The sequence below is a fragment of the Acinonyx jubatus genome, chromosome C1, assembly GCF_027475565.1.
Source record: "Acinonyx jubatus isolate Ajub_Pintada_27869175 chromosome C1, VMU_Ajub_asm_v1.0, whole genome shotgun sequence".
NCBI classification, from domain to species: domain Eukaryota; kingdom Metazoa; phylum Chordata; class Mammalia; order Carnivora; family Felidae; genus Acinonyx; species Acinonyx jubatus.
In genome coordinates, this window is record NC_069381.1 from 216111454 (window position 1) to 216136941 (window position 25488).

The following is a 25488-nucleotide window of genomic DNA, read 5'->3' on the forward strand; positions in this document are numbered from 1 at the left end:
AACAACAGAAGACCGGGATCCACAGAGGCCAAGGAACTCCGAATAGGGAGAGGTCAGATTTACCGCGCTCGCTAGCAAAGCCACGGGCTGCCGGGCTCCTTTGGAACGAAAGCCTCTCGCTTTTCCTGGGCGACATCAGACGCCCAGGGCGGGTGCCGCCCTGGTTGCTGTGACTGGTCGGGGTTCCCTGGAATCGCACACTAGTTTATCCTGCAAGTGACTTTCAAGGTACGGGTGGGTCCGCCCTGCCAATTGGGCCCAGGCTTCACGGCGACTTGCCTGAGACCGAGGAGCGTGCTCACCCTGCCCCCTTCTCACCGCCACCGGAGCCTCCGTGCCACCGGTGTCTGTGGGCATCGTAACAACGGCCTCACCACGGACTGTGACCTCTGGGGTCCCTGGCCCTCTCGACCGACCGGCCGTCGGCCTGGCGACACCCGCTCGGGCTCGCCGCGGCAGCCTGGCCACGGTCAGGCCTCCCAGACAGTGACGTGAGCTCAGACCGGCTCCCTGCTGCCCCCACACCAAATCCAGGGCTTACTTCTTCACTGGGGGTCACGGCTCCTTATACGTCACGGGACTGGGAGCCGCTGAGAAGGGCCCGGGGGAAAGAACTGCTCCACTTTGGGCACAAGGCAGAGCCACCTCCTCCAGGCCTCCTGGCCCTCGGGGGCGGTCCCAGGGGCCCCGCCCTGGATGCCATCCCTGCTGCTCCTGTCCCAGACTACACGCCGGCTTCCGCTGACTTCCTGCAAACGTGTGTCCCCTGCAGGGTCACCACACAGACCCTCTCGCGCAAGCGGGTGAGAAACTGGGGCAATAAAGATACACGGCCAGCTCTTCAGCCGTTTCCCACTCAACTACGCGGATTACTGCTCGCTCCGCTTGCGGGAGAGTGGTGTAAGAAACGAACACAAGTGTGTAATCGTGTTATTCGCATCAGCACAAGCAGGGCACCGCGTGGCATGGGCTGGGCGGCGGGACGGGCACACAGAAGACAGACTGGAAGGAAACACGCCCCACAGTGAGCAGCAGCGGCTCCGGCTAGATCTCTGCTCCTGCCGCACGCGCGGCTTTAACCACCGGGGAGGAGCAGCCCGGGCCCCGCCCGGCCCTGCCCCCACCTGGGCCCCCAGCCCCCCCCCCAACACACACACCGGTGGCTTCCTTCTGCACCGCCACGCGCCCCTGCTGCAGAACCCTCACCACCTTCCTTGAACTCCTTATTCTGCCTTCAGGATAGCCAGCTCTACCCCGGCTGCCTGGGTTCTGTGGGGCCCAGAAGCCCATCTCCTCTCGTCTCTCTGCCAGCTGCACTTATCTGCCAAGCGCCCCCCGGCCTTGCCCGCCCCGGACTCCTCTGCGGTAGCACTCCCCGGGACCCGTCGGCTGGGGCGGGCACGGTCTGGCCTCTCAAGTCGGATCCTGAGCTCCGTGGAGGCGAGGACCCGTGCCCCCACTTTTACGTGTAACCTGGTGCGGACTCACGGTAGCATGAAACCGTCACGGGCTGACCACGTGAACACGAGAGCCGGCGCTCAGGAAGAAGCCTGCCCACGGCCCCGCCTCACCAACTCCGTGGCCAGAAATAACTGCACGGGCTCCTCCGTCCATCAGGGCGGCCGGCCCACGCCAGGCACCCGTCAGAGGAAACACAGCTGCACTCACAGCCTCGAAGGGGACCCCCAGCTGGGGAGACTCTGGGACTCCGAGTGACAACGCTCTTCTCCTCAGACGAGGCCCGTCTGTCCTCGACGGACCCAGCGCAGAACCCTGCGCCGAAACACGAAGAGCTTCCGCTTTTCCCACAAATGCTCAGAGGCAGGAGCTTACGTCGGGGGTGTCTTCCTGGCTAACGGGCCCTGGAGCGCAGCGGGACAGGGCAGGAGGGCCCCATAGAGCTCTCACCTTAACTCAGAGGCGCCGGAGCTCCGACCCGTGTGCGCGGCACTAGCCGCTTCCACACGGGGACCAGCCCCGGGGAGCTCCCCTCCTCGGGCCCTGAGAACCTACCACTGACAGGCCGCTACCTACAGCCTTGTCTCTCAAAGGAGGCCCTGTGCTTGCCGCAAACACGGCTCCCGCCCACCTCGCCCCCGAGCCACTTCTGAGCAGCGCCTCTCTCGGGGTGCTGATTTCGGGCATGTGGATGGGCACCCACAGGAAGCGGGAGCACACACTCCGGGCTGGGGTGTGCCCTTGCAGTGGGGCGCAGCCTCAGGGTGGGGCCCACCCTCGTGAAGTGGGATGTGCCTGGGGCCGGGGTGGGCCCTCTGGAAGCGAGGTGCACCCTTGCAGTGGGGGGCGCGGCCCGGAAGAGGGGAGCAGCACCCGCAGGAAGGAGGGCGCCCCTCAGGCCCGGGCTCTGCCGGGGGCGTACTTCTGCGTGTCCACCGCTAGGTGGGGGCCGAGAGCAACGCTCACCAGGAAAGTGGAAACGAGCGGTCGCCCTCCTCTCTCCCCCTCCCACCCGTAGGACCCCTGCCCCGTGGCCCAGACACCGTGATGGGCGGTGAGCAGCTCACAACCGTGTGATTCACCATGGACGGGGCAGGATCGGGGAACCTCAACTCAAAACTCCTGAAAACACCCGGTGCGACGTCAGACAGGACTTCCCTGACCGTACCCAGGCCGGTGGACGCCACTTTCTGTGGCTGAGGCCCGGAGCAGACAAGGGGTGCGGGGGCGTGCTTAGAGACAGACCCCTGCCAGGGCACTGGCTGTGGCTCTTGGACGGCTGGCGCCCCGGGGACAAGGTGCCGTGCAGAGATGCAGGGCCTCGGAGGAGGTCTCGGAAAGGCTCGCAGCGGCTCGCGGAGAAGGCGGTGGCCGGGCTTCCACGACTCACGGGACGTACCTGTGACATCCAATGGACGCTTCTTTAGAGCGGTAACCACGGGCCCGTCCTTTCTGCGTAGCAGCGGGCTGCTCCGTCTTTCGGCCACCTTCTGCTTTAGCCTGGACCGCAATTTCAAATTGGGTTCAGAGGCTGCACAAAAAGGAGACGTCGTTATAGTCAGACACTCACGACGGGGACCAAGTTTATCTCACTGGCAGCTAAAAAAACCATGCACATCAGGTCAATATCCACTCAACCCTGCTGTGTTGTTGCAGGGCAGAGCGAAGGCAGCGTTCCTGAGGCCTACGCAGCATCTTTTCAGTCCTACAAGATGCACAAAGGCCATCGGACGCCTTCGGCTCCGTTTCTTCGGACAGGGTTACCTATCTGTGCTGGTCGTTTCGGGGCGTCGGCCCACAAATGTTGTTACGGCTTCTATAGTCTCCACTTCCTCATTCACCTGCGTATCAGAAATTCCTCCCACGTCTAACCACCTGGAAACAAGCTGCTTGCTGGGGCTCCCGGCGATCTCTGCCAGTGGCCGCCATGGGGTCCTAAGGCCAACCAGTCTTCCACACCTGCGTGTAGGTGAACGAGCCCACCTCCCTCAGAGTCCACCTGAACGGGGGACACAGGTGTTTCGGCTTGGTCTGGTTTGTTAACAGCCCTGTGCTGTGCAGACCTGCAAATCTGAGCCCACAGTGGTTCTCAAGCCTCTGCACCCAGAGCCCAGACCACCCCGCGTACCAATCAAGCTGCACCTCTGGGGAAGTGGGGGGCACCCCAGTGCGAGCTGCCTGGGCAGTGCCTTCTGCACCCAGAGGTGCCCCGTCCGGACGCCTGGGCAGGAATCTCCAACTCCACGAGGCCACCAGCTTTCAGGGCCAGGACAGGGGTAAGAGCACCACTGGGAGACGTTGGCGTTCTGCGGTTTTACTTGACTGCTTTCAAGTTCCTGCGACTTGTGCGTTTGCAAATAAGCTCGTTTTTACCTTTTTGTTTGTTTGTTTTTAATCAGCACCCCTGCTGTTTTTAATCTTTCTGGAACAGGAAGTTCACTGCTCTCCAGAGTGCCACACAATGCAGTCGAATTTCCCTCTGGAATCAGAACTAAGACGACTGGGTTTTAAGAAGCAGGCCACGCGTGCATCTCAGGGGCACCGTGACTCCGACCCTTGGGGAGCGTGGAGGGCGGGGCAGTGGCCTGGGGACCCCACTCCCCGAAGGAGGCCGGGTCTGTGGGCCCTGGAGGGCGGAGGGCACGGCCGGGCACCTGAGTGCCGCCTCCCGGAGGAATCGAAGGTGTGTTTGAAGAAGCCGCCAGAATGCTCCCGATGGCCCCCCTGCTCTGGAGGGTGTGAGGCAGGGACGGGGCCCTTTCCCCTTTGCGGTATCTGGGCTTAGAGCGGGTGCCCGTCCACTTGTAGGACTTCCGCGGCCAAGAAAAGTGGGAGGGGTTCACCTTCTCCACAGGCGGAGGATCCACGTTCATTGCTTTCACACTTGTTTTGCGGGCACTGCAGACTCCTGTGTTTCACTCACTTCTGGGTTTGCGCGGAGTTTCTCGGCCTTACTTAACGTGAGAGAAAGGCCACGACCCCATGTGGCTAACCGGCAAGAAAACAGCGGCTCTTCTAATGCCACCAAGGTCTCTGCTAGAAGGACACCAACGGTCCTCTCAACAACCTTCTGTCCGAGGAGGGGTCGGCAGCTGCCCCCGAGACTGCAGGACAGCGCGGCCCTCGGCGGGGAGCGCCTGGGGACATGGGTGCGGGGGTGGGGGCGGCAGGGTCACCACGCTCCCGACACCTGGTCGAGCGACGGCACCGGCCGGGACCATCCTCCCCGAGGACCCCAGGTTCCCTGTGACCGGCAGCCTGTGCCGGGCAGGCCCCAAGCCCATTCCCACCGCACGAGGCTGCTGGCCCCCCTGTCCGGACCGTGGGACGGCCGCACTCCCCTCACGGTGGCCCCTGAAAGGGTTCTGCTCATCTGTCTCTTTGCTGGTCTCCCCCTTGCCCGTGCTTGAACATGAAAGTCAGGCCGGTCTGAAGGACTTGCCCTGCCTCCTGGGAGCTCAGCACACTCCCCCCGCCCGCCTCTCCGCGGGGCCCCCATCTCATGTGCAGTGCCCAGTGCAGAACGGAAACGAGGGACACTGTGTTCAAGATGTCAAACGTCTCATTTAAGATGAAAGCAGGGCATTAAACTGAGCGGGGTGTGCTCCGCCCGCAGCCCAGTTTAAGGCACCAGAAGGGCTCCACACACCGGTCTGGGCCCTTCCCTGTCCCTCTGGGGCGCCCGGGACCGCCTCTCCATGGGCTGAGCAGCAGGCTGGGGATCAGGCGGGAAAGGAGGCAGTCACCTCTCAGTGTAGGTTCCGGGCCGCCTCCCCCCCCCCCCCCCCCCGCCCCGCGCCGCCCCCCACGCCTGCCCCGGGACCTTGGCCGGGCTGCAAAGGGCTCTGAGGTGCAGCAAAGGCCCTCCTGCCCTTCCTTTGCTCTGGAGAAGGCACGTTCTCCGGCAGCCGCGGGCCCAGGCATCGCGCGAGCTCGAACGAATCGTGTGGACCCCACAGAGGAGACACGGTGACCCCCACTCCAGCCATTCCTAAGCATGTTCCCTGAGATTTGCCGAAAGCGTGTAACCCAGGCCGCTCTGCACGGCAGGCCATCGGCGAGACAGCGGACCCTGGAGACCGCACCCACCACGTGCAGGGTTGCGCGACCCCCACAGGCCCCAACGAGCAGCTCCTGCCGGCCTCTGAGGTCCTCAGGACACATGCCAGCTCCCAACAGGGCTGGGAGGAGTAAGGATACGCCTGGATGTGTTCCTTCGAACAGAGCCGCGGCAGACCGAGAGCCAGAGCCTGAGGGAGGTGTTTGGGAGACGTGGATCACAGCCGTGTGCTGACGAAACAGAGGACGCTGACCGGATCCACGGACACGGTGCCTGCTCTGCCAGGGGCACGTGGGGAGCCGGGAGGTTTCTCCTCAAAGGCGATCAGGTAAATGACAGGTTAAGTCAAACTAAGCTATCCTCATCTTGCCTTAAAGTTCGACCCCCTCCCCAGCACCCACCCCTCTTTGGGCAGGAAGTGCCTTCGGCCGAGACGAAGAGTGCGCTCGACAAACCCTAACCCACACCCAGTTTATGAACGTCGCGCTCTCCCTGACGGTCGGTCACAGCGTAAACCGCTTTCAGGGTGGGAACATTTTACTGTTTAACAGCCAGGTGGGCACAGGGGCTGTACGTGCCCGTGGCGCGTGCACAGAGGAGGGTCCTTCTGGAAGCAGTCACTGGTGTGTGGGCCTGCCCCCACACCCAGCAAGGAGAGCAGGGCCTGAGCCACCGAGGATGCCCACGACGCCGTCTCGGCCGGGCACGCGGACGGAGCGTGTGCCTCCAGCTGCCCCTTCCTGAGACCCAGGACAAGGCACAGGACAGAAGTACAAGTGTGGGAAGAAGACATCTGGAGAAAAAGGTGAGAAATTTGGAAAACGGGAGTGCAAAGGTCCGACATTGGATTGACAAAGAGCCAAGACCGGGCAGAGCGGGGAAGGTCGCTAACAAGGTGACTGAAGGGACACTGTGCTCCATCTGAAGAAGGCCTGCTGCCCAGGAGGCCTCACAGCGGCCCTCGCCAGGCAGGCCCTGCAGGGTTCTGGAGTTCCGGGCACCAGGGGTGGGCCTCGTCAGCGGTGCTGGATTCCCCAACGGTCACTCGGACGCAAGACGAAGACGCGAAAGTCCTGCAGGAAAGTGGCTTCTGCACCCGACCATGTCATCGGTCAGATGTGAGCCAGTGGGGACACCCGCCAGCATGCCAGGACTCACGTTCGCATCCGGCGCAAGCTCCTGTGCCCGTGCGAGGTGAAGGAGGGGCCGCGCAGGAGCCCCTGGGGTCCTGGGAAAGGGGCGGAGCCTCCCCAGGGGGGTGGGGGGCCGGGAGCATGTCCCCCAGGCCCCAGGGGGGGCCTTTGGACCACGTGCTATGCAGGGGCTCCTCCATGTGGATTAATAACAGGCACACAGAAAACGAAGCAACTTCAGGACAAACAAGTTGTGTAAATAGAGAAATGCAGGCAGGGCCACTTCATGTTGGTGTATACTTTCTGTAAGTCACCTGTCACAGGGCAGGGAGGGGCACGTGTTCCTGTCCTGAGCCTAGTGGGGCTCTCTGATTGACGTGCATTTATCTACTTTGAAAACAACAAAGAAAAAAACCCCAAAATATAACTGGAATATAACTTCTGTAGCACACGTATCCGACGTAGGATTGGTATTAACATATCAAGAGTTCCTACAAAGTCCCAAGAAAACACCCAAAGGAAAATGGATGAGAGATCGGCCATTGGACTTCCATCCACTGAACACCTAGGAACCCTGCCCGTTGTCTAGTGCGGTTCTAGACATTGTGCCCAAGGGACGGACAAGAAAGCACCGGCCTGGCCAGCAGGCACTCTGAGCTCTGCACAGCTCGCCGGCTACATGACACGGCCACCCAGGGCCCCACTGCAAGTAGCTCACATTCTACGAGGAAGGATGGAAAATAAGCACAAAGATGCTCCAGCTTTACTAGCCGCGACAGAACCGCTCCTGGAAACGTCGAAGGAAGCAGGGTGCACTCATCCGTCGCGTGGGCCAGGACGGACACGGTAGCGCCCGCTTGACGAAATGGGGACAAACGGGCGGCAATGTGGTGTGATCCGCCCCGTCGCTCAGAGCGCACAGCCCTTCAGGCGGGCAGCCCCATCCTTAGGGACCCATCCCACAGAGACACCAGCACAAGCGAGCAAAGGTACCCACATTTGTTGGCCAAGTTACGCTACAAAAGAGTTGCAATTTATACCCACACGTGAGAATAACACAGAAACAGGTATCGATCTTTCTACCCCGAAATGGAATCGTGTGAACAACACATACTGCCTGAAAGATAAAACCACAGGACAAAATGCAAAGCAAGCGTTTTTCTTAACAAAAAGACGGGCCTGCGTGTTCACGGCGCACACGGACAACACTGCCACATGCGGGGACGGAAGGTCTCTGGACAGACAGATACCAAGCTAATAGCAGCAGCCTCTGGGAAGTGAGCTTCAGGATGTGTGTGTAATGTGTGTTTTAATCTGTTACAAGCACACATTCTGTGATCTTTTAATAAAGAAAAGCACCACACGCTGCTTGAAGGTGTCGTGTCCCCCAGCTGATTTCCGTTGGCCACCGGGAACAGTGTGGACGTGCCACCGAACGGTGGGACGTGGCTCTCGGAGAGACTGGTCCAAGATCCCAGCTGGTGCTCTGCATATCAGAGGGCCAAGGGTGATGGTTGTCAAGGTCGAAAGGCTGGAGCACAGAACACATGAGCCAACTTCCTTGCACAGAAGCTGCCTGGCATTTAACCACACCCACCCTCTCTCTCCTTTGGAAACACAATAAAGCCTTTTGAAGAGCTCTCTGAACACTCACACCCGGTTTTTAAAGAGCACACAGCCCCTGAGTGCCGAGGGAGGCTGCCCACCTGGCAGCTGGTGCTCGGCGGGGCCAGCACTGCCCAGGCCACGGTGGCCTCCCACACCCTGCTCGGAGACCGCTGGGAGAGGGCGGAGGCCAGCGGCCCCAGCCCCGAGCAGGAGCTCAAGGGCCATTTATCACAGGCGACCGGCCGTAGCGCGTGGGCATCATCCCCTCCTGTCCCTGCTACTGACCCGCACAGGGGTTTCTGCGAAGCGGCTCAGAACAAGGTACCGACGGCACGCGGCGCGGGAAGCAGCCCCTTCCCGAACCGCAGAGCCGAGCGTCGTGTATGAAACGCGCCCATTCCGTGTCCTGGTAACTTCAGCCTACTCCTCACACGGACACGGAACCAAATGCCACGAATGTCATTCGGTTCGCCAGGACACGGGAAAATTCTCTGGCTTGTTGGTATGTTTCATCGCTGCGGAGGGCACAGAGAACCCACCTGGCTCTGCACAGGCCACGGAAGGCTCTGGCAGATCTCTGTAAGGCGGCGGGGACATGCTGGGCTGCGGGCTCGGAACGGGACCCTGGTGCCCAGAGGCCAGCATGACCGTGTCAGAAGGGGCCTGAATCCATCTGCTTTGTGTTTGGGGTACAAGCCTTGCCCTTCACATGCCTGGGCCCCCTCCCTGGCCTGGCCCCTGTGCTGAGGGGGGCCTGCTCCCCACCCACCACAGCAGCTCGGAGCCCAGCACCCCGGATGCACGGGGCAAATGCTCACCGAGTCACCACCCTGCAGAAATCGGGGGGCAGAGCGGATGTCGCCCTGGTGCAGGCACAGGGCGCTGCTGGTCAAGCACAGGAAATTGAGTCTGGATCCCAACTCACTGCGGTGTGACTGGGCAAGGCAATCAGCCTCAGAATCCGCCCCCAGGGGTCACTGCCAGCCGTGGGGAGCCGCTCGAGGACACGCAGGCTCTCCACAGACAGGGACTGCATCCCCTAGGTGTCAGGGCACCTCAGGAGGCACCAGGGGAGCACCAAGTGACTGGGTGCGGTCCTGGGGCGATGCACCATGACCCTCATGATGCTCATGTGACAGCAGCACAGGCTGTGTGAGGACGGGCACTGCCTGGGCGGGCGGGGGAGGGGAGCCGGTGCTGGGACCACTTCGCCCCCTGCTGGGTGGGTGACCCAGGGGAACCGTGCACTCCTGCCCGGGGCTGGACCCACCAGGCGCCACCTTCTTCCCTCTGCTCTGGAGAGCAGACCCACCCGTTATGATCCAGCCTCTGGGAAGTGAGTAAGGAAGCTGGATCTGAACCCAGGCCACGGCCCCCAAGCCAGGGCGGAGTCACCCCCTGAACGTGCAGGGGCGTGGGTGAGTCGGTGCGCTCAAAGTCCCATTTTTGTAGTGTTTCCTCTTACCGACTCTTCCAGAAACGCAGCTATAAATTATTTAGAATTACTGACATCGAGTGTTGGAAAGACACTTTTAGAATGATACAGGACACCTAACTACACTCTATTCCCTTAAGTGGCTTAAATGTTTCCACCGAAATCTTTATATTATTAATATTATTAATGTGCTGGTGACGCCCTTTTAAAAAATGGATCCCGCAATCAAATCTTAATTAAGTTCTTCTGGAACGCCGCGTGCTCAGCGGCACCTCCCCAACTGTGACCAGGACAGTCTTCGTTTCTCAGCGGAACAGGACCTGGGGCGGGGGTGGGGGGGTTGCTGTGGCACAAGGTCCGGGCAAGCAGGTGTTAGAGGCCCTGTTTCCAGACCCCAGAGAAGCCCAAGGCAGCACGGGAGCCAGCAGGCACAAACACTGGAGGTCACAGGGCCTGTGAGGCAAAGGTCGCGGGCCACACAGCTCTGGGGAACGGCAGCGGGTCAGCAGTGGAGTTCACTGTCCCGCCTCCGGAGTCTTCCGGGACCCTGGCTATAAGAGGTCACCGCCGGGTTCTGTGTCCTGTGACAGGGGCCTGTCTCCGGGTGGTGCCGGCCTTGTTCGGCTGGGAGACGGAAAGAACCAGGGCAAACGTCCCCTGACGGGCACCCCCACTTCTGCTCAGAGTGGGGCATGTGGGCTCAGGCCAGGGAGCTGCGTGAGCGCCACCAGAGGCAGGTGACGTTCTCTGTCCTTTCCTGGGACATCAGGGGGAAGAGGCGAGGTGAGGCCCCTGGGCCAGAGGTGGGTGGCTCTGCTTGGCGGCCAGGTCCCCGGGCTTCTGCTTCCGCCGTCGGGACCTTGGGGGCCACGCTCGCCACACCCGGGGCAAGAGGAAGCTCTGCCTGCTCAGTATATCCACGGCGGTGAAGATATGGGGGTGCAGGGCCCCATGTCACTGATGGGAAACTGAGGCCAAGGGGACCTAAGGAATCCATCAGAGGGCACACAGAGCTTCAAAGCCAGCGAAAAGATCCAACCCGAGCTGCTGGACGGGGGAGCCCACAACCTGCCCACGCACTTCGGGTGAGGGGAGCTTCCGGCGGCTCACTCTTTCCGGGCCCCGAGCACCTGGGGCAGGCCCGGTCTCGGCCCCTCTCCCGGCACGGTGCCCGCTGCTGCCCGTGACCTCCTGCTCTGCGGATGTGAGTGTGGTTAAACACGGCACCAGGTTCCAGAAGGGGGCCTGGCGGGCCAGCCTGGGAGAACCGGCCGCCGCGCGCTTCTGGAGAGCGCGTGGGTTCTCTCTAGGCGAACCCACAACCGTTCTCAGTGGACGAGTGAGCGCCACGTACCCCAAACTGAGGAGAAGAGGACCGCAGTGGCACCTTCCTTTCGCCAAGAAAGGAAACCCTGCCCGTGCCTGCAGGGTCCTCGCCTCGGCTCGGCCAACCCCACCGAGGTGCTGGTCGGGGACTCTGGGCTCCAGCTCCAGGCCCGTGGCCTTCGTGGCACGGTCCTTCCATCTCACACACCTGGACCGTCAGTCAAGCACTACTGAGGGGCCTCCCCACAATTTCTGGCTCTGGATGCAGGGTCTGCTCCCCGCGTGCCACACCGACTCCGCTGGGGCACAGCTCTGACTGAGAGGCCCCGAGTCTTCTGTCTTTAGGGTGGGGCGGCGGGGGAGCCGTCCAGCCCCGTCCCCCAAAGCCTCATCACTCGCGTAAAGACGCTGATGTGACTGCCTCAAAGCGTATCTGTCAAAAGTCAACCCAGATCCTCCGGGTAAAAAAGACTGGTGTTTACAAAGAAAAAGCTGTGCCACAAGGGCCTCATTTCCACCAAGCAGGGCGCCCTGGGGTTTCCCACAATGCTCTGCACCCGCGGGCTCCACGTGCCGCGTCTGCGACCAGGGTAGCCCGTGGCCACAGCCGGCCCTCACCTCTTGAGGTAAAGCCTCTGGAAGGCACTCCTTCCGGCCACCCTCGTGCCCCAGCCACAGCCGCTCTGACCTCTCTTAAAAGCCACTGCCCGCTGAAACCATCACCGCTGGACAGAGTCCAAGAGAGCCTGAGTCTGAATGCCCTTCTTTGCTGGAGACAGAGCCGCACACACCCTGAGGCGTCGTGCTGACATGTCCTCGCGGGACACAATGAGGTCCTTTCTTGAATACATTTGCTCCTACCCTGGGGCCCCCGGCCGCCCCTGCTACCCAGGCCCTGCCTAGAGCCGGCGCTGAGGGCCGAACGCTGGCTGCCTTGCTCCGGCAGGACCCTGGGCCCGTGGGCGGGAGCTGCCGTGTCCCAGGCCCACCAGGGGATGCTCCGGCTGTGACAAAGTGCAGCACGCCATGAGCTAGGCTCTTGTTCACGAATGAGCTTGAGTGTTAAAGGGCAGCTGTACTTACGTGAGGTTCGCTGCTTTTGGTATGAACCGTCAGGAAGCGCTTAAGGATTATTTTAACACGATGCTCTAATAATAATTTCAAACAACCCCAAATACTTAAAAATGAGCTGGGATTCCCTCCGAGTGCGCATCCCAGCCTGGCTCAGCGTCTGGGGATGTGGGAGGGGCCGGCTGGGAGCCCCGCCCTCAGGCAGCAGCAGACCGGGGCACTGACCTGTTTTTCTGAGCGGGAAATCGTCTTTGGTGTCGTACATTCCCAGGACCGGGTGGTTGTAGGAGGCCGACACCCCACTCTGGGGCGGGGAGCTCTGGTCGAGGGAGCTGTGCTGTGTTTTCCTGGAGAGAAGAGGCAGAGACAGACGGCCGAGTTAGCCAGGGTGTCACATCAGCCCCGGATCAGCTGTGGCCGCGCATGGAGACTGGCCTCCTGGCGGGGGCCAGACCAAACTCGGGAACCCAGGCCGAGCACGACCTCCGCTGCCAGACCCTGGTGCAGGAGGGGCGAGGGCCCGTGCAACCCCCCACCGTCACCCCGTTCCCACCTGGGGGCTCCCTGCACTGACTGCTCTCTGGCCACCCACCGGGTCACCGCCAGACGCACAGGGCCTGTCCTTGGGGCAGACGGGGGGGGGCGGGGGTTGCATGTGCACAGAACCAAAGGCGGTTAGAGGTGACTGAGATCTGGGGGTGTGTCTGGAGCTGGTGATGATGAGGTCTGGGGTCCCCAAAGGGACATCCTTTCAGCAGAAAACACCGTCATTTGCACCTCGAGAGGAACCAAAGCCACCCAGTCGGCCCCCTTCTCTGAGGACGACGGGTCTGGACTAGGGCACCCTGTGCCTGGAAGCTGGTCTGTGCAGTTTCCTGCCCCTAGCGACCAGCCAGGCGTGACTCAATCCTTAACACGGGGAGACAGGGTCGGGCTCCGGGAGGAGGTGCAGGGGGGCGGGAGCGGGGGTCGGGGCTGGGGAAGCGGTGCCACTGGCCCTCGGCCAGACCATCGGCCAACTGGGGCTTCGGTGGGACGGCCGGCTGGGCCCTGCTGGAAGCATCCACGCAAGGCGTGATGAATCCCGTTGCGTCTTTCAACTGCGTGATCTACTTAATGACTTGAAACGATTTGCCAACTTACTTACTTGGCATTTGGTAGCCTGTTTATTTGGATCCACAGCACCGCGTACGCACACACCTGGCGTTGTCTGAATGGAGACTGTGGGCTCTTAAATGCCTACAGGTGGATGTTTAAATATCTGAGCGCAGACTGGTGCTGCTCACGGAGAATGTGCCGCTCGCAGAGACCCGCCCTGTGAATGTGGCCCTGACACATGGGCCGTGGGGCCCGGCCGGGCTACGTGGCAGCAAAGTGCTCAGAGAGCCCCGGACACGGCCCGTCGGGCGCCTGCCAGCAGCAGCGAGAGCGCGGCTCCTTCCTCAGGACGCGCTCGCGTTCCCGGGACAGGTGCACCCACACATCGGTACTGCGCGGGGGGTCGCCGCCTCGGGTGGGAAGGCTTCCCCTCGGGGGCCGTTCTCTCAGGGTCTCCCGAAAGGTCTGAGGGCAGCACTGTCTCTCTACGGATTCACATCCCCAGAGGGGATCCCCTCGGTCAGCTCCAAGTCGCTCAGGGCCAAGCCACGACGTGGGAAAGAACTCGCCTTTTCCTCCGTGAGAAACACGGGAGGACCTGTGTGTGTGTGAGGGGACGGGAGAGCGAAGTAATAGTTACTGACAGGGTATCGCATCAGTGGATGTTACTACAAATAATATCTGGTGTCGCTAGAGACTTCAATTGTAGATCGTTTCCGATGAGGCCAGAAGCTGGAAACGCTACGCTTCAGATCTGGCAGGTTTTCTCTTCCGGTTTGCTGTCTCGAGACGCTGTCAGCATTAAACCTCCTGACCCCCGGTCCAGCCTTCGGAGGAGCCTCGACAGAAGGGTCCGGGCGCAGGCTGCCCCAGTGCCACCGCTGGTGCTGCCCCGTCTCGGGCCGGAGACTTCGAGGGAGTGACTCCCGGCAGCACAGCTCAGCTCCTTGCGCCTGTGGCCCTGGGGTGCCCGCCGCACAGGCCCCCGGGGCCCCTCCAGGGCAAACCCCCCCCCCCCGTCACACCCTCCTGGGGACCGGGCACGTGTGGTCACTCCAGGCCCGGGTCCAGTCCCTGGCCGCACGGGCACGGCACACTGATGCACTCTCACATTTGTGCTAATTGTTGTGGGTGGAGCGAAGCTAGGGTCAAAGTTCAGTTCCTTCTCCAGGAAGACCCAGTTTTCACCCTCACAACAGCAAGTGAACATGACAGTCACTCCACGATGTCGGCCTCGGGGTGACAAAGCAAGACAGAGGCCAAGTTCCATGCAAACAGCGCTGTCCCCTGGCTGACTTCCCTGAGACCACGTTCTTCCGCACTCCAGCCTGTGTGCCCCAAATCCCTCCGAGGGACCTGAACCCAGAGCAAGCAAGCTTCGTCCAGTCGGGGCCCTACCTTGGGGAGCCCTGCTCAGGGAGCGGTCCCTGTCAACCCCTTCTGGGACCCTCACCTGCCCTCAACCCTGCGGCCCTTCCCTCAACTCCAAGCTCCCTCCTCAGTGCTCTGTTTCTGTTCCTGCCGGGACCGCCCCCTTCCCTGTAGCCTCCAGGATGGGAGGTGACGTGCTCTCCCAACCCACAGGCTCTGTCCTGTCACGTATGAACCCGTCACCGTGGCCTCCGCTCCTGCCAGTGGTCTCCCCACCCCAGGATCCCCCCGACTCACAGGGGAGCCTGGCACCGGCCACCCCAATCTTCCGCCGCGACCGCGGCCACCATCCGAGCACTCGGACGCGGTCAACCCACGACTCCTGCTTGCCACCACGTGACCCCCTCCAGGCTCACAGTCTTCTGGCCCCTCGCCAGCTGTACCTCCCCAGAACCTGGCGCTTCCCCGCCCGCCGACCACAGCTGCTAAACACTGCAGCCCCGCTATCTGAGCCTCCCTCCCGCCAGCAGGCCCAAGAGCCCCTGCCCTCTTGCCGCCTCCACAGGCCTGTGGTCCCGGGTTCCCCCAGCGCCTCCTGGTCTGAGGCCCCCGCCCCCACTCCCCTTCCTGCCATCTTCAGCGCAAACCCCGCGGATACCGTCTCACCCGCTCCCCAAACCGCCTTCCATGGGGCATCAGCCCATAGCCCCCAACCCCAGGGGAGGATGGAGCTTTCCCACAACAAGCACCCCAGCCAGACGTGGGCCCCCGGGGGCCACTACAAGCGTTTCTAAGGAATCCTCCACGTGGTGGCTCTGGGGCTCACGGTGTCACCCGTGGCTCTTCGGGGACGCTGTTGCCTTTGCTCGTCCGTGTGAGTCGTGTCCCCAGCTGAGCAGCGTGCACGCCAGCAGCATGCTTCGATGAGTGCAGCTTAAGGGACCGAGCAGCGAGTGATGGCTGCACACAGAACGAGGGCGCCGTCTCTGCCTCGGAATCAAAGTACTTTCTGACTGGTCACTGGTGTCACCTGCCAGGTCCTCGGGATCATCTCAGCGGAATGTGGTGGGGTTTTTATTTAGTCAACACAGTTGTCCGCTGGGAGCTTGAGAATAATACATTTTCCCCCGATGAAACAGAAGGTAATCATATTTTGATTTATGAAAACCACCTTATGGATTTTGTGAGAGATGAAATCAGCCGTGAAAACGGGAGAAAACTAGATTTCAAAGCAAAAAGCCGCAAAGCACCCTTGATCACTGCTTAAGGCCACATAAACCCGCTCCTCGGCTCCAGACGTGGCCTGTGCCGGGGCCAGCTCCCATGTGACGGGCTGGTGCTCAGGGGACATCCCTCTGCGCGCGGGCGTTGTCGCGGACTTTCCTGCCGCGGTGCACCAGCCTCTCCGGCTGTTAGCACGAACGAGGCTCTCTTGTGGCCTCTGTCAACCACGTGGGCTCTGCGAAAGGGCTCCTCACATGAACATGAAAAACAGCACAGATGCTACGGACCTGCCTAGCAGTCAGTGAAACACCGGGTAGAAATCCAGCGGGTGCACACGGACAAGTTAGACCACGGTGCCAGTGAGGTGGCTCCTTTTGTGGCCAAAATACACGGGAGAAGAGTAATGGCCAGGCACCAGCCTCTGTCATGCAAAGACCGGCCCCACTCTGTCTGGGTGACCGTCCCGGCATTTGCCGCTGGACTGCGCCAGCTGTCGCGAGCCCGCTCCCTGCTTGGCGAGTCTCTGCCCACAGCCTCCCCCGCCTCTCAGGGTGAAGACCCGGTACCGTGCCGGCCTACGGGTGGTGCCGGGCCACTGGGGCCCCAGACAGGAGGCCCGGTCGCCCGCACCCCTGCACTTACCCGTACCAGTAGCGCGGGTCGCTGGAGATGCAGTGGTTCAGGTTCCGGTGGGCCAGCGCCTTCTTTTTATTGAGGACAAACTCCTGAAGCTTCATCTTCACTTCTGTGCTGGCCACGGCACCTGGCGCGGGAGAAAGCACAGACAGGTGACCGGGGGTGGCGGCCCAGCGGCGCGGACGCGCAGCTCTGTGCTGGAGAGGGAGCAGCGGCTCGGAGCCCGGCCTGCGAGCCGAAATCGACCCGAAATCGGGACGCTGCTGGTGCCAGGAAGGCTTCTCAGAGGAAGGGGAAGGACAGGAGACGGGTTAAGAAGGGCTCTTCCTCCCACGAACATTTCGCAGAACCGCGCCCCATCGACCACGGAGAAGTAACCAGCAGACGGATTCACTGTCACCTAACACGGATCGGCCGCCGGGGGCGCTTTCGGACCCTCACGTGAAAGCATGTGGCGAACGGGCGCGGGCAGCACGCGGCTCTGTCCCCGCTACGGCACATGCGGCCGAGCCCCGGAGGTTGTGTGCACGCACCGCCACCAGCGGACGGGAGCAGGTGTGCCGTGACGCACGTGTCCGCGGCGGCCTCGCGTCCGAGGGAAGGCGGCTTTCTGCTCCTGGGCCGCTTCCCCGGGGCCCGTGTGGGCAGCCTGCATGCGGGCAGCGCCTGCGCCTCGCGGGGTTCTCGGGGGCTGGCCGTTCACAGCCCCGGGGACAGAAAGCTGCAGATGGGAGAGACAGACGTGCGCACACAGATCCAAGTCCAAAGCCACCACCCTGACGCAAGACCTGCCCAGTCCCATCCGTTCTCAGCGCCCCGTGCAGCACCGCCTGCCTTCCCCTTGCAAGTGGCGTCAATGCTTCCCATTATTGTCGAGAATCCCAGCGGTGCTTTTTTTTAATAGTAATGTTTATTTACTCATTTACTTGAGGGGGGGGAGAGAGGGAGGGGGGTTGGGCAGAGGGAGAGAGCGAATTTTAAGCAGGCTCCACGCTCGGCCCGGAGCCGACCCGGGGCTCCATCTGAGACGCCGTGAGGTCTTGACCCGAGCTGACATCAAGACTCAGACGCTTAACCTACCGAGCCGCCCAGGAGCCCCTCAAAACACCTTCTAGTTGCTTCCCAAAATGCCTCCGTACACTGACCACCACGAGCCAACCGTGACCATGCACCAGAGGCAGGCACCTTGTACCTTCGGGAACACTCGGGATCACCACGTGACCCTGGTCTGCATCAGTACTCGGGATCACCACGTGGCCCAGTCTCTCTGCCAGTACTCAGGACCACCATGTGACCTTGTCTCTTCTATTAGTACTCGGGGTCACCCTCTGACCATGCCCTTATCAGTATTCGGGATCACCACGTGACCCCGTCTCTCTCAGTACTTGGGATCACCACGCGACTTACGGGTGTGCACGCACGCGCATGTGCCTCTAGTTCCTGGCACCGAGCTCCTAAAACCCTTGTAAACTCCTAAGTGGTAAGAACACTAGGGCCATCTCTTGTTCTGATGCAGTGACCCTGGCTGGACTCTCGGAAGGCTCCTGGAGGGGCTGGTCACCAAAAGACCAAGCCGTGATTAGAAGCTTGGAATCCTCAGCCCCGTTGGATTGGGCGGAGAGGGGCTGGAAACAGAGTTAATGATTGCTCACCAGGAAGCCTCCATACAAAGTCCCAGTATGGGGTGCAGAGGGTATCCACACTGGGAAGCACACGCACGTACTGAGAGGGCGACGTGCCCCAGCTCCACGGGGACAGAGACTCCCGCGCCCACGACCTGCCCGTACCTCGTCCTACGTGCTGCTTCTCCTGGCTGCTCATCTCTGTCCTCTGCCACGTCCTTTACTAAACCGAGGAGTGTCAGGAGCCTCCCCCTGGGTGCTGTGAGCCGGCCGGCAAGTTCAACAAGCAAGGAGGGGGCTGTGGGAACCTCTGAGGACCTACAGCGGCTGGTCAGACGCTCGCGTGACAGTCTGGATCGGCAACCGGCGTGTGCCGGGGGGACTTGTGGGACCGAGCCCTCAGCTGAGCAGTGTCCAAACAGACGGGCTGCAGGACAGCCGGGGGTGACGGAGCGCTGCGTCGTGGGCAATCCCAGCAGCGTCGCGTTCCGGGTCCGCGTGGGTCTACGTAAAGGGCAAACGCAGGAGGAAAGAACTGGGTTCCTCCCAACAGAGGAGGGAAATACTGGTTGTTTCCCAAATTTGATATTCAAACGCCTGTTTGCACGTAATCTGCTCTGGTTTCCCCATTTCCCGGAAGCTTTGAAACTGATCTTCCTTTCGCTGGTTTGGTAAATAATAAGTTTTATTTTATCCTTGTTTCCCCGGTGTTGGGCTTTCATTCATTTATGTGCTTGCTGTTGCTATGTGTTCGCGGTTCTTTCTGATGCGCGTGAAATGGATTTTGGTGTATGTGACTCTCTAGGTATTTTGACAGGTTGCTCGTGAATTGTTAGCATCATCAGAGAAACCATCTTTCTTGCCACTGTTATCATCTGCACACTGAATTCTGTCCAGCTGTACGTACGTCTGCCGTGCTCCAGGGCAGCGTCCCCCGCAGTTAGGTCACAGTGGGACTTGCGTGTGTCGTGGATGACAGTCAGACAGCACAGACCCCTGGGAACAGGGTCCGAATTAGACCATCCAGGGAAACACAGGTTCGCCAAACCGACCCCAAACCACCTTCAGAAGCTCCTGTCACGACACACGGACTTGTGTCTTGGGCCTTCCCAGGCTCTGGGGACATGGCCCCAGGGGCACGTGAGAAGAGAAGCCTGCCAGAGCTCTCTACGTGCCGGGTGCCAGCCAGCGGGCACGGTGTCCCGGCGACACTCGTGAGGAGGGCACGGGAGACGACTAACGCTAACAGGTCGGGCCGTGGGGGGTGACCAAAGGCACAAAGTCACACCTGCTTCCGGGCAGCGCGGCTCAGTCCCCCGAAACGTAGCCAGTGTCAGAGGGAACACAGATTCTGAACGTGCAGAACCCATGTTTCCTGTCTGCAAGTGGACGTGTCAGAAGATCGCACGTGCAGACACAGAGACCTGCCTACAACGTGCCCAGGCATGCAGTCACGTGGCGTTCATGACAGCGCAGGGGCACCAGGAGGGTGGCAGAACATACGCCAAGGGCTAACCGCGACCGTTCACGGCGGGCCTGGCAACCAGGAGTGAGACGAAGGACAGGGGACGCAGAGGGTCGCTGACGAAGGGGAAACGCGAATTGGCCAATAAATGTGCGAGATACGCGCAACCTGCGGAGATGAAAGAAACCACAGTGAAACGAGGAGTTTGGTTGTTCCCTCTCGGGCTGCTGGCCGCGCAGGGAGGATCAGACTTCCTGCTGAGGAGGAGCGGGAGGAGGGGGAGCAGGAAGACCCGGACGGAGGAAGAGCAGGTGGCCTCCTGGTCCTGCAAAACTGCTTCCGGAAGAGTGGACCACGCAAAATAGCAGACAAGCAGCGGACACTCTCGGTGGGCCAGGCAAGGCTATTCCCAAAAGTTTCCCAGCAAACCCAAACTGTGTGTTAGCTCGCCGGATCTTCCCCACAACCACCGGCCCGGTGGCTCCACTTGCCCTCCACGGGGTGGGGGGATGCTTATGACTCCCCTGAGGGCCCTGTGGGGACAAGCTGGCCCCGAGGACCAGGTTTAGGCAGCCTCTGACTCTCCCTGCTTCGGCCACAGCCCTGGCTGATGTCTCGGGCTCCAGAACTCAAAGGAGGGCAAAGAACAAACGCCCCACCGCGGCAGGGAGTGCACGCGACAAATCCCAGCGACAGGCAAGCACAGCGGGACGTGGCGAAGGACAGCGGCCCCTCCTGGAGGAGACCCTGGCCCTGTTGCTGGCCAGGGCTGTGGCACCTGCCGGCCACCGGCAGGGCCTTGTGCCCTGAGCTGCCTGCTGTGTCCTCATGGCAGGACATACGTCTGCGGGACTGACATGGGGTCCCTCGGCCAGCTCGGGCCGGGACAGGGCAACTTACCAGGCTCTCGTGGAACCAAATCAGGACCAGCCACCTCCCTGAGCTCAGGAAGGTTCCGACATAAATATACCACATGAATGCCGCAGCACCTCCTGGGCACGTCGGGCCGAGTCCACCTTCCAAGAGGGGGCAGACGGTGATCTGGTCGGAAGGGTGGACCCTCCCTGGCCCTTCCCAGGCCACCTGTGGCTGGAGGCTGACACACCGGGCCCTTCCTCACAGGGGCGGTGGGCACGACTCACACCCATACACACGCGGGACCCACGGCAGACGCCGGGCCACAGGTGTGTGACGCTGGGCCACAGAGGGACCGTCTTCTCTTCTTGGCACTTTACGTGAAGGCGATTCCAAACGGAGCTGTCATCCTTCCAGTCATTGACCCATCTCTCAACAGATTCTGCCACCTTGACTTCTTATCTGCAGGTTGTTCGTCCTGGTCACGTATGTTGAAATCTTTGCATTCTAACTGTGTCCTCAGTTCCAATCCAACATGCATCGCACAACGCTTCTTTTGACCCTTATAAAATACTTGAGTAAAATTTTTTTTCTTCTCTCTTTTTTTAATTTTAATTTCAATTTTAGTTTACGTAGTGTCATGTTAGTTTCATGTGTACAATATAGCGATTCCACACTTCCATACGTTACTCTGTGCTCCTCCGGCTTCCTCTTCTTTATTTACTTACTTATCTATCTATTTAGTTTGAGAGAGAGAGAGACAGAGAGAGACAGAGTGAGTGAGCACAGGTAGGGAGAGGGGCAGAGGAAGAGAGAATCTTAAGAGAGAATCTTAATCCAACCTCAGTGCAGAACCGGATGCGGAGCTCGATCCCACAACCCTGGGATCACGATTTGAGCCGACGTCAAGAGTCAGGTGCTCGACTGACTGAGCCACCCAGGCGCCCCTAGATTCGTCCACTTTAAACCAAAATTATAGAGTCAATAAAACACATTCGATAAACAAATACCAAATGTCTTTCATTTTTACTTAAAAAAAATTTATTCCCCTTGGTTATCACGCATCCATCTGACAGGGTTTCCAGAGACGTAATGATGCGCCAGGGTCTGATCCGGACAATGGGGATAAAGATGTAAATAAAATACAAGAGATGAAGTCCCCTCCCCACAGGGAAGGGGATCTAAGGACCAGGCACCCGTGGGCGCAGGCAGAGGAGAAGGTGCCTCTGGACACGGCCCATCGCAGGTTTTCCGTGTGACCTCTGCCTGGGATTGGCTCCTTCTTCTCACGCCCCGCTGGGCTCTGAGGAAGCTCCCCTTCGCACGTGGGATGGAGAATCACCTTCTGGACCAGGTGCTGGGTCTTTTAACTCCAGCCTCTTCAGCCACTCTTTTTTTTTTTTTTTTCCTTTTTAAAATAAAGTGAATGACTTTGCCTCAAACGATGGCACGTTTTCCCCACCCAGGCTGTGCTTGTAAATAACAGCGAAAAGAAGCGTAGCTGTATTCGTCCCAGACTGCCCAGAGAACAAAGACTTGCCTTCGATTGATTCTCCCTTTGAATTTGTGTTAAAAGACGGTATGTCTTAGATTCTTAAATGTAGTTAATTTAAGTAAAAGTTCCCTGATGAAAGATCATGTGTTCATGCTAAACGAGACGAAACCTGCCACAAGTTCCAAGAATGCACTGCTCCTTAGAGCTAACAGCACTGACTGCTATCAATAAGCAAAAGAAAACTGCAGAATTATTTAAATTCAAAGCACAGTCAACGTTTATCAATGTCACAAAACTTTAATTAAATATTCAATAGGAAATTCCCTTTTAAAAAAACCCCAAGAAACTAAACACATGCCTTGCCCTGCATTTTCAAATGCTGACAAACGGGAGACGCCCCAGGCCATTTGCATTTCCCCACAAACGCCCTTTAAGCTGGTGGGAACAAGGCTCTCCTTCATAGGTACAGGGCTGCCCCCAGTGGCGCGGGGCACAGGGGCCTGCCAGGCCTGCCTTCTCACAAGACCACACTCAGGGCTGCAAAGCCTACACAAGCGAGCCAAATACCCACACTGTACACAGTTTATTATTAATAATAAAACCTGACCACCCAAATCCACAAATTGAAAACCACCAGGGCTGCTGTGAGTGACGAGCAAGGAGGAGGGAAGCAGAGAACATTCCAACGCTCCAGTTGTGGGGGTCGGGGGGGGGGGGATTTAGGAGGTAGAGAAGAAATTGTTTTTGACTTGTAAACAGATCTAAAATGTTTTCCGAAGGCAAATCTTTTCGCATTTTGTGAGGCTTAAGATGTTATTTTTATTGGAAGCTTCTGGTAAACTACTAGGAACCAATTGAGCTGCTTTTTAGCAAATCTGAAAACCTGGATTTGTTGGTTCACTGTGGCATACATCAACTAGCTGATGCTTAGTTTTAACGTCCATCCTTTGATGAACAACAATTACCCTCCTCGAAAGCAAAACATAAGTAGGATGTACCACTGAGGCCAAAGCAAAGCCTGAGAGAGGAGAAAGGAGCAGGCCCCAAGGCAGAGGCCGCTGTGTGCGTGCGGCCCCACCAAGCACACCTGGGCCCCCAGGAGAAGGGCTCCTATATGCGCCAGGTGCTGTCATGTACAGGGCGGCTCTCCAGCATAGAAGGCGGCCCCCAACGACAGGCCATGGAGCCCCTATGACAGATCCCTAACACACAGCAAGCGGACTCACCTAGACTCACGGCCCAACCCCAGCTGCAATGAGAATCATCCAGGGAGTTCTAGAAATGTCAGCGCTGATGCCCACCCTCCCCTCCAGACCAGTGCATCAGGACATCTGGGGCATTTTCCTGACCTCACATGCCACACCACTCAAAGGTGGTCATGCCCTGGCCACACCTCAGCCAGGAGGGACCCTGGACACAAAGGAGTCCACACACACAATACAGGCAGTGGTTGGGCTGGTGCGGACGTGGGAACGGAGGACGGTGTCATTGAGCCAGCGGGCTGGGCAGTGACCCGTGAGCATGGCCGCCTTGCCTGCCCCATCAGCCCACCGCAGATACGAGTCTGCCCTCAAAGACCAAGGGCATATGTTGCCAACCCAAATCTGCAATTTATCTTCTCCTGACGGCTTCCTGTCCTCATGCCCGGAGTCTCCATCATGGGCCATCGCGGACCCCATAAGCCATCGTCTTACCCGAATAGTGTGATGTAATGAGTGTACCATTCAGCTTTAGGAATTACCTTAAAATACTGGTACAAAAATCAGATCTCACATGTAGTAAAAACTCTTCTGACATGCTTTCTACATTGAAACTCAACCAGACCATTAGAATAAAAACACATTAAAGTATATGATTTCAGAAGCAAAATACGCCGTTAGTAACTAACGATCATAAAAGTTGTTACTTTTATGTATAAAACCAGTTACTAAGAACTTAAAAATAGTTAAGTGGAGAGACAAACTGAACACAAAAGTGATACACTAGCTGCGTATTTTAGGAAAAAACCAACAGCCTTTTGGAAAGAGAATATTTATAAAAATGTATATAGAACACAGGTGGGAAGGTGTCCTGAACCCAGTGTAGAGAAGACTGACCAGGCCGCCGGAGCAGCGGGAGCCTGTGCTGTTTAAAAGGCGCCATCGGGCGCCTGGGTGGCGCAGTCGGTTAAGCGTCCGACTTCAGCCAGGTCACGATCTCGCGGTCTGTGAGTTCGAGCCCCGCGTCAGGCTCTGGGCTGATGGCTCAGAGCCTGGAGCCTGTTTCTGATTCTGTGTCTCCCTCTCTCTCTGCCCCTCCCCCGTTCATGCTCTGTCTCTCTCTGTCCCAAAAATAAATAAACGTTAAAAAAAAAAAAAAAGGCGCCATGAGGCAGAGCAGACAGAGCAGAGCACAGGACAGCATGTGGGACACACCACACCAAGGGAGAGCTCTGTGCGGGGATGTCAAGGGAACTACCCAAGTCGAGGAAAAGGGCGAGAACCCACCACAAAAATGAGAAAGACACTTGAACAGGCACTTCTCCCAGGAAAGGAATATACCCCTCTGACAGGAGACATGAAAACGCACCGAGTCTCACCGGTGATCAGACTGTGAGGCTGAAGCCACAGGGGCGACCGCTCGCAGCCAGACTCAGAGTGCTGATGGCAACCAGGGTTGGTGGGGAAGCAGACACGGGAGCTGCCCTACAAGGCTGGAGGAGGCCAGGCCTCACGCAGGAAAGGGGGGGGGGCACGTGCATACCTCGCATTTACCTGTCCGCACCAGGAAACGTGCCCGGGGACATACGTGCCAGCACTGTCTCTAACAGTGTGGGTCAGCAAACACCCAGATACCTACCAACCACAGGCTGGATGAATGTGGTGGGACGCCTGTGAGTGGGGCACAGGCAGCAGCCTGAATCAGTGATCTCCCGCCACACAGGACAGCAAGGACGGACTCCACGAGTGTGATGGTGAGTGACAGAAGCAAAACACGAAATCCTGCGTATTCATGAAGCCACTGACATCAACTTCAAAAGCGGGCAAACCTGCCCTCCGTGTTAGGTGCCAGGGAGGAGTTACTCTGTGGAGGAGGGAGGGGCCCGGACGTGGTTCCCGTCCTGATCCAGATGCTTTGCTGGGAGGTGAGCCTGGGAACAGGGTGTGTGCCTTTTGTATGTAAATCGCACCCCAGGACAAAAGATCCTTAAATAATTTCAAATAAGAGACTTCACAAGAATCTGTTAATGCGTCTTATGCTGTCGCGCGTAGGTAAAGTCCACACGACGGACTGTTACGATGGTTTGTCTGGATGACTGACCATTTTCAGTAGCTGAAGACACTAGTTTTGTGAGGTTTATGTGTGTTCCTGAAGTGTGTGAAGACTAGTATTTTTACTCACGAGCACTGGAAGAGTCAATCACCCTAGAATCACCACACCAAAACCCGATACAGGAGACAAATGCACACCTTGACTACATCATCACCAGGGAGCAAACAGGCTCGACTCGGCACGGTTGTCTCAGGTGGAGGCAAACTGAGCCTGCGAATATGTCACCCGCCGACTCTGCCTTCTAGGTCCCGGGCGCGTCACTGGAAGCAAGTTGCCCAAAGAAAGGGGCACGGACGCACGTGAGGGTTGTGCCCCTTCA

General features: G+C 59.2%; 1 protein-coding gene across 8 annotated transcripts in view; it reads right to left on the reverse strand.

The window, feature by feature from the left end:
- Positions 1-25488, reverse strand: part of HDAC4 (histone deacetylase 4) — a 289488-nt gene that overhangs the window by 69624 nt on the left and 194376 nt on the right. For all 8 annotated transcript variants that reach the window (XM_053216030.1, XM_053216034.1, XM_053216029.1 and 5 more), the window contains 3 exons: positions 16427-16547; positions 12317-12438; positions 2858-2989 (listed from right to left, as the gene is read on the reverse strand). In XM_053216030.1, the coding sequence (XP_053072005.1) occupies positions 2858-2989; positions 12317-12438; positions 16427-16547 (375 nt within the window). The remainder of the gene's footprint in view (positions 1-2857; positions 2990-12316; positions 12439-16426; positions 16548-25488) is intronic.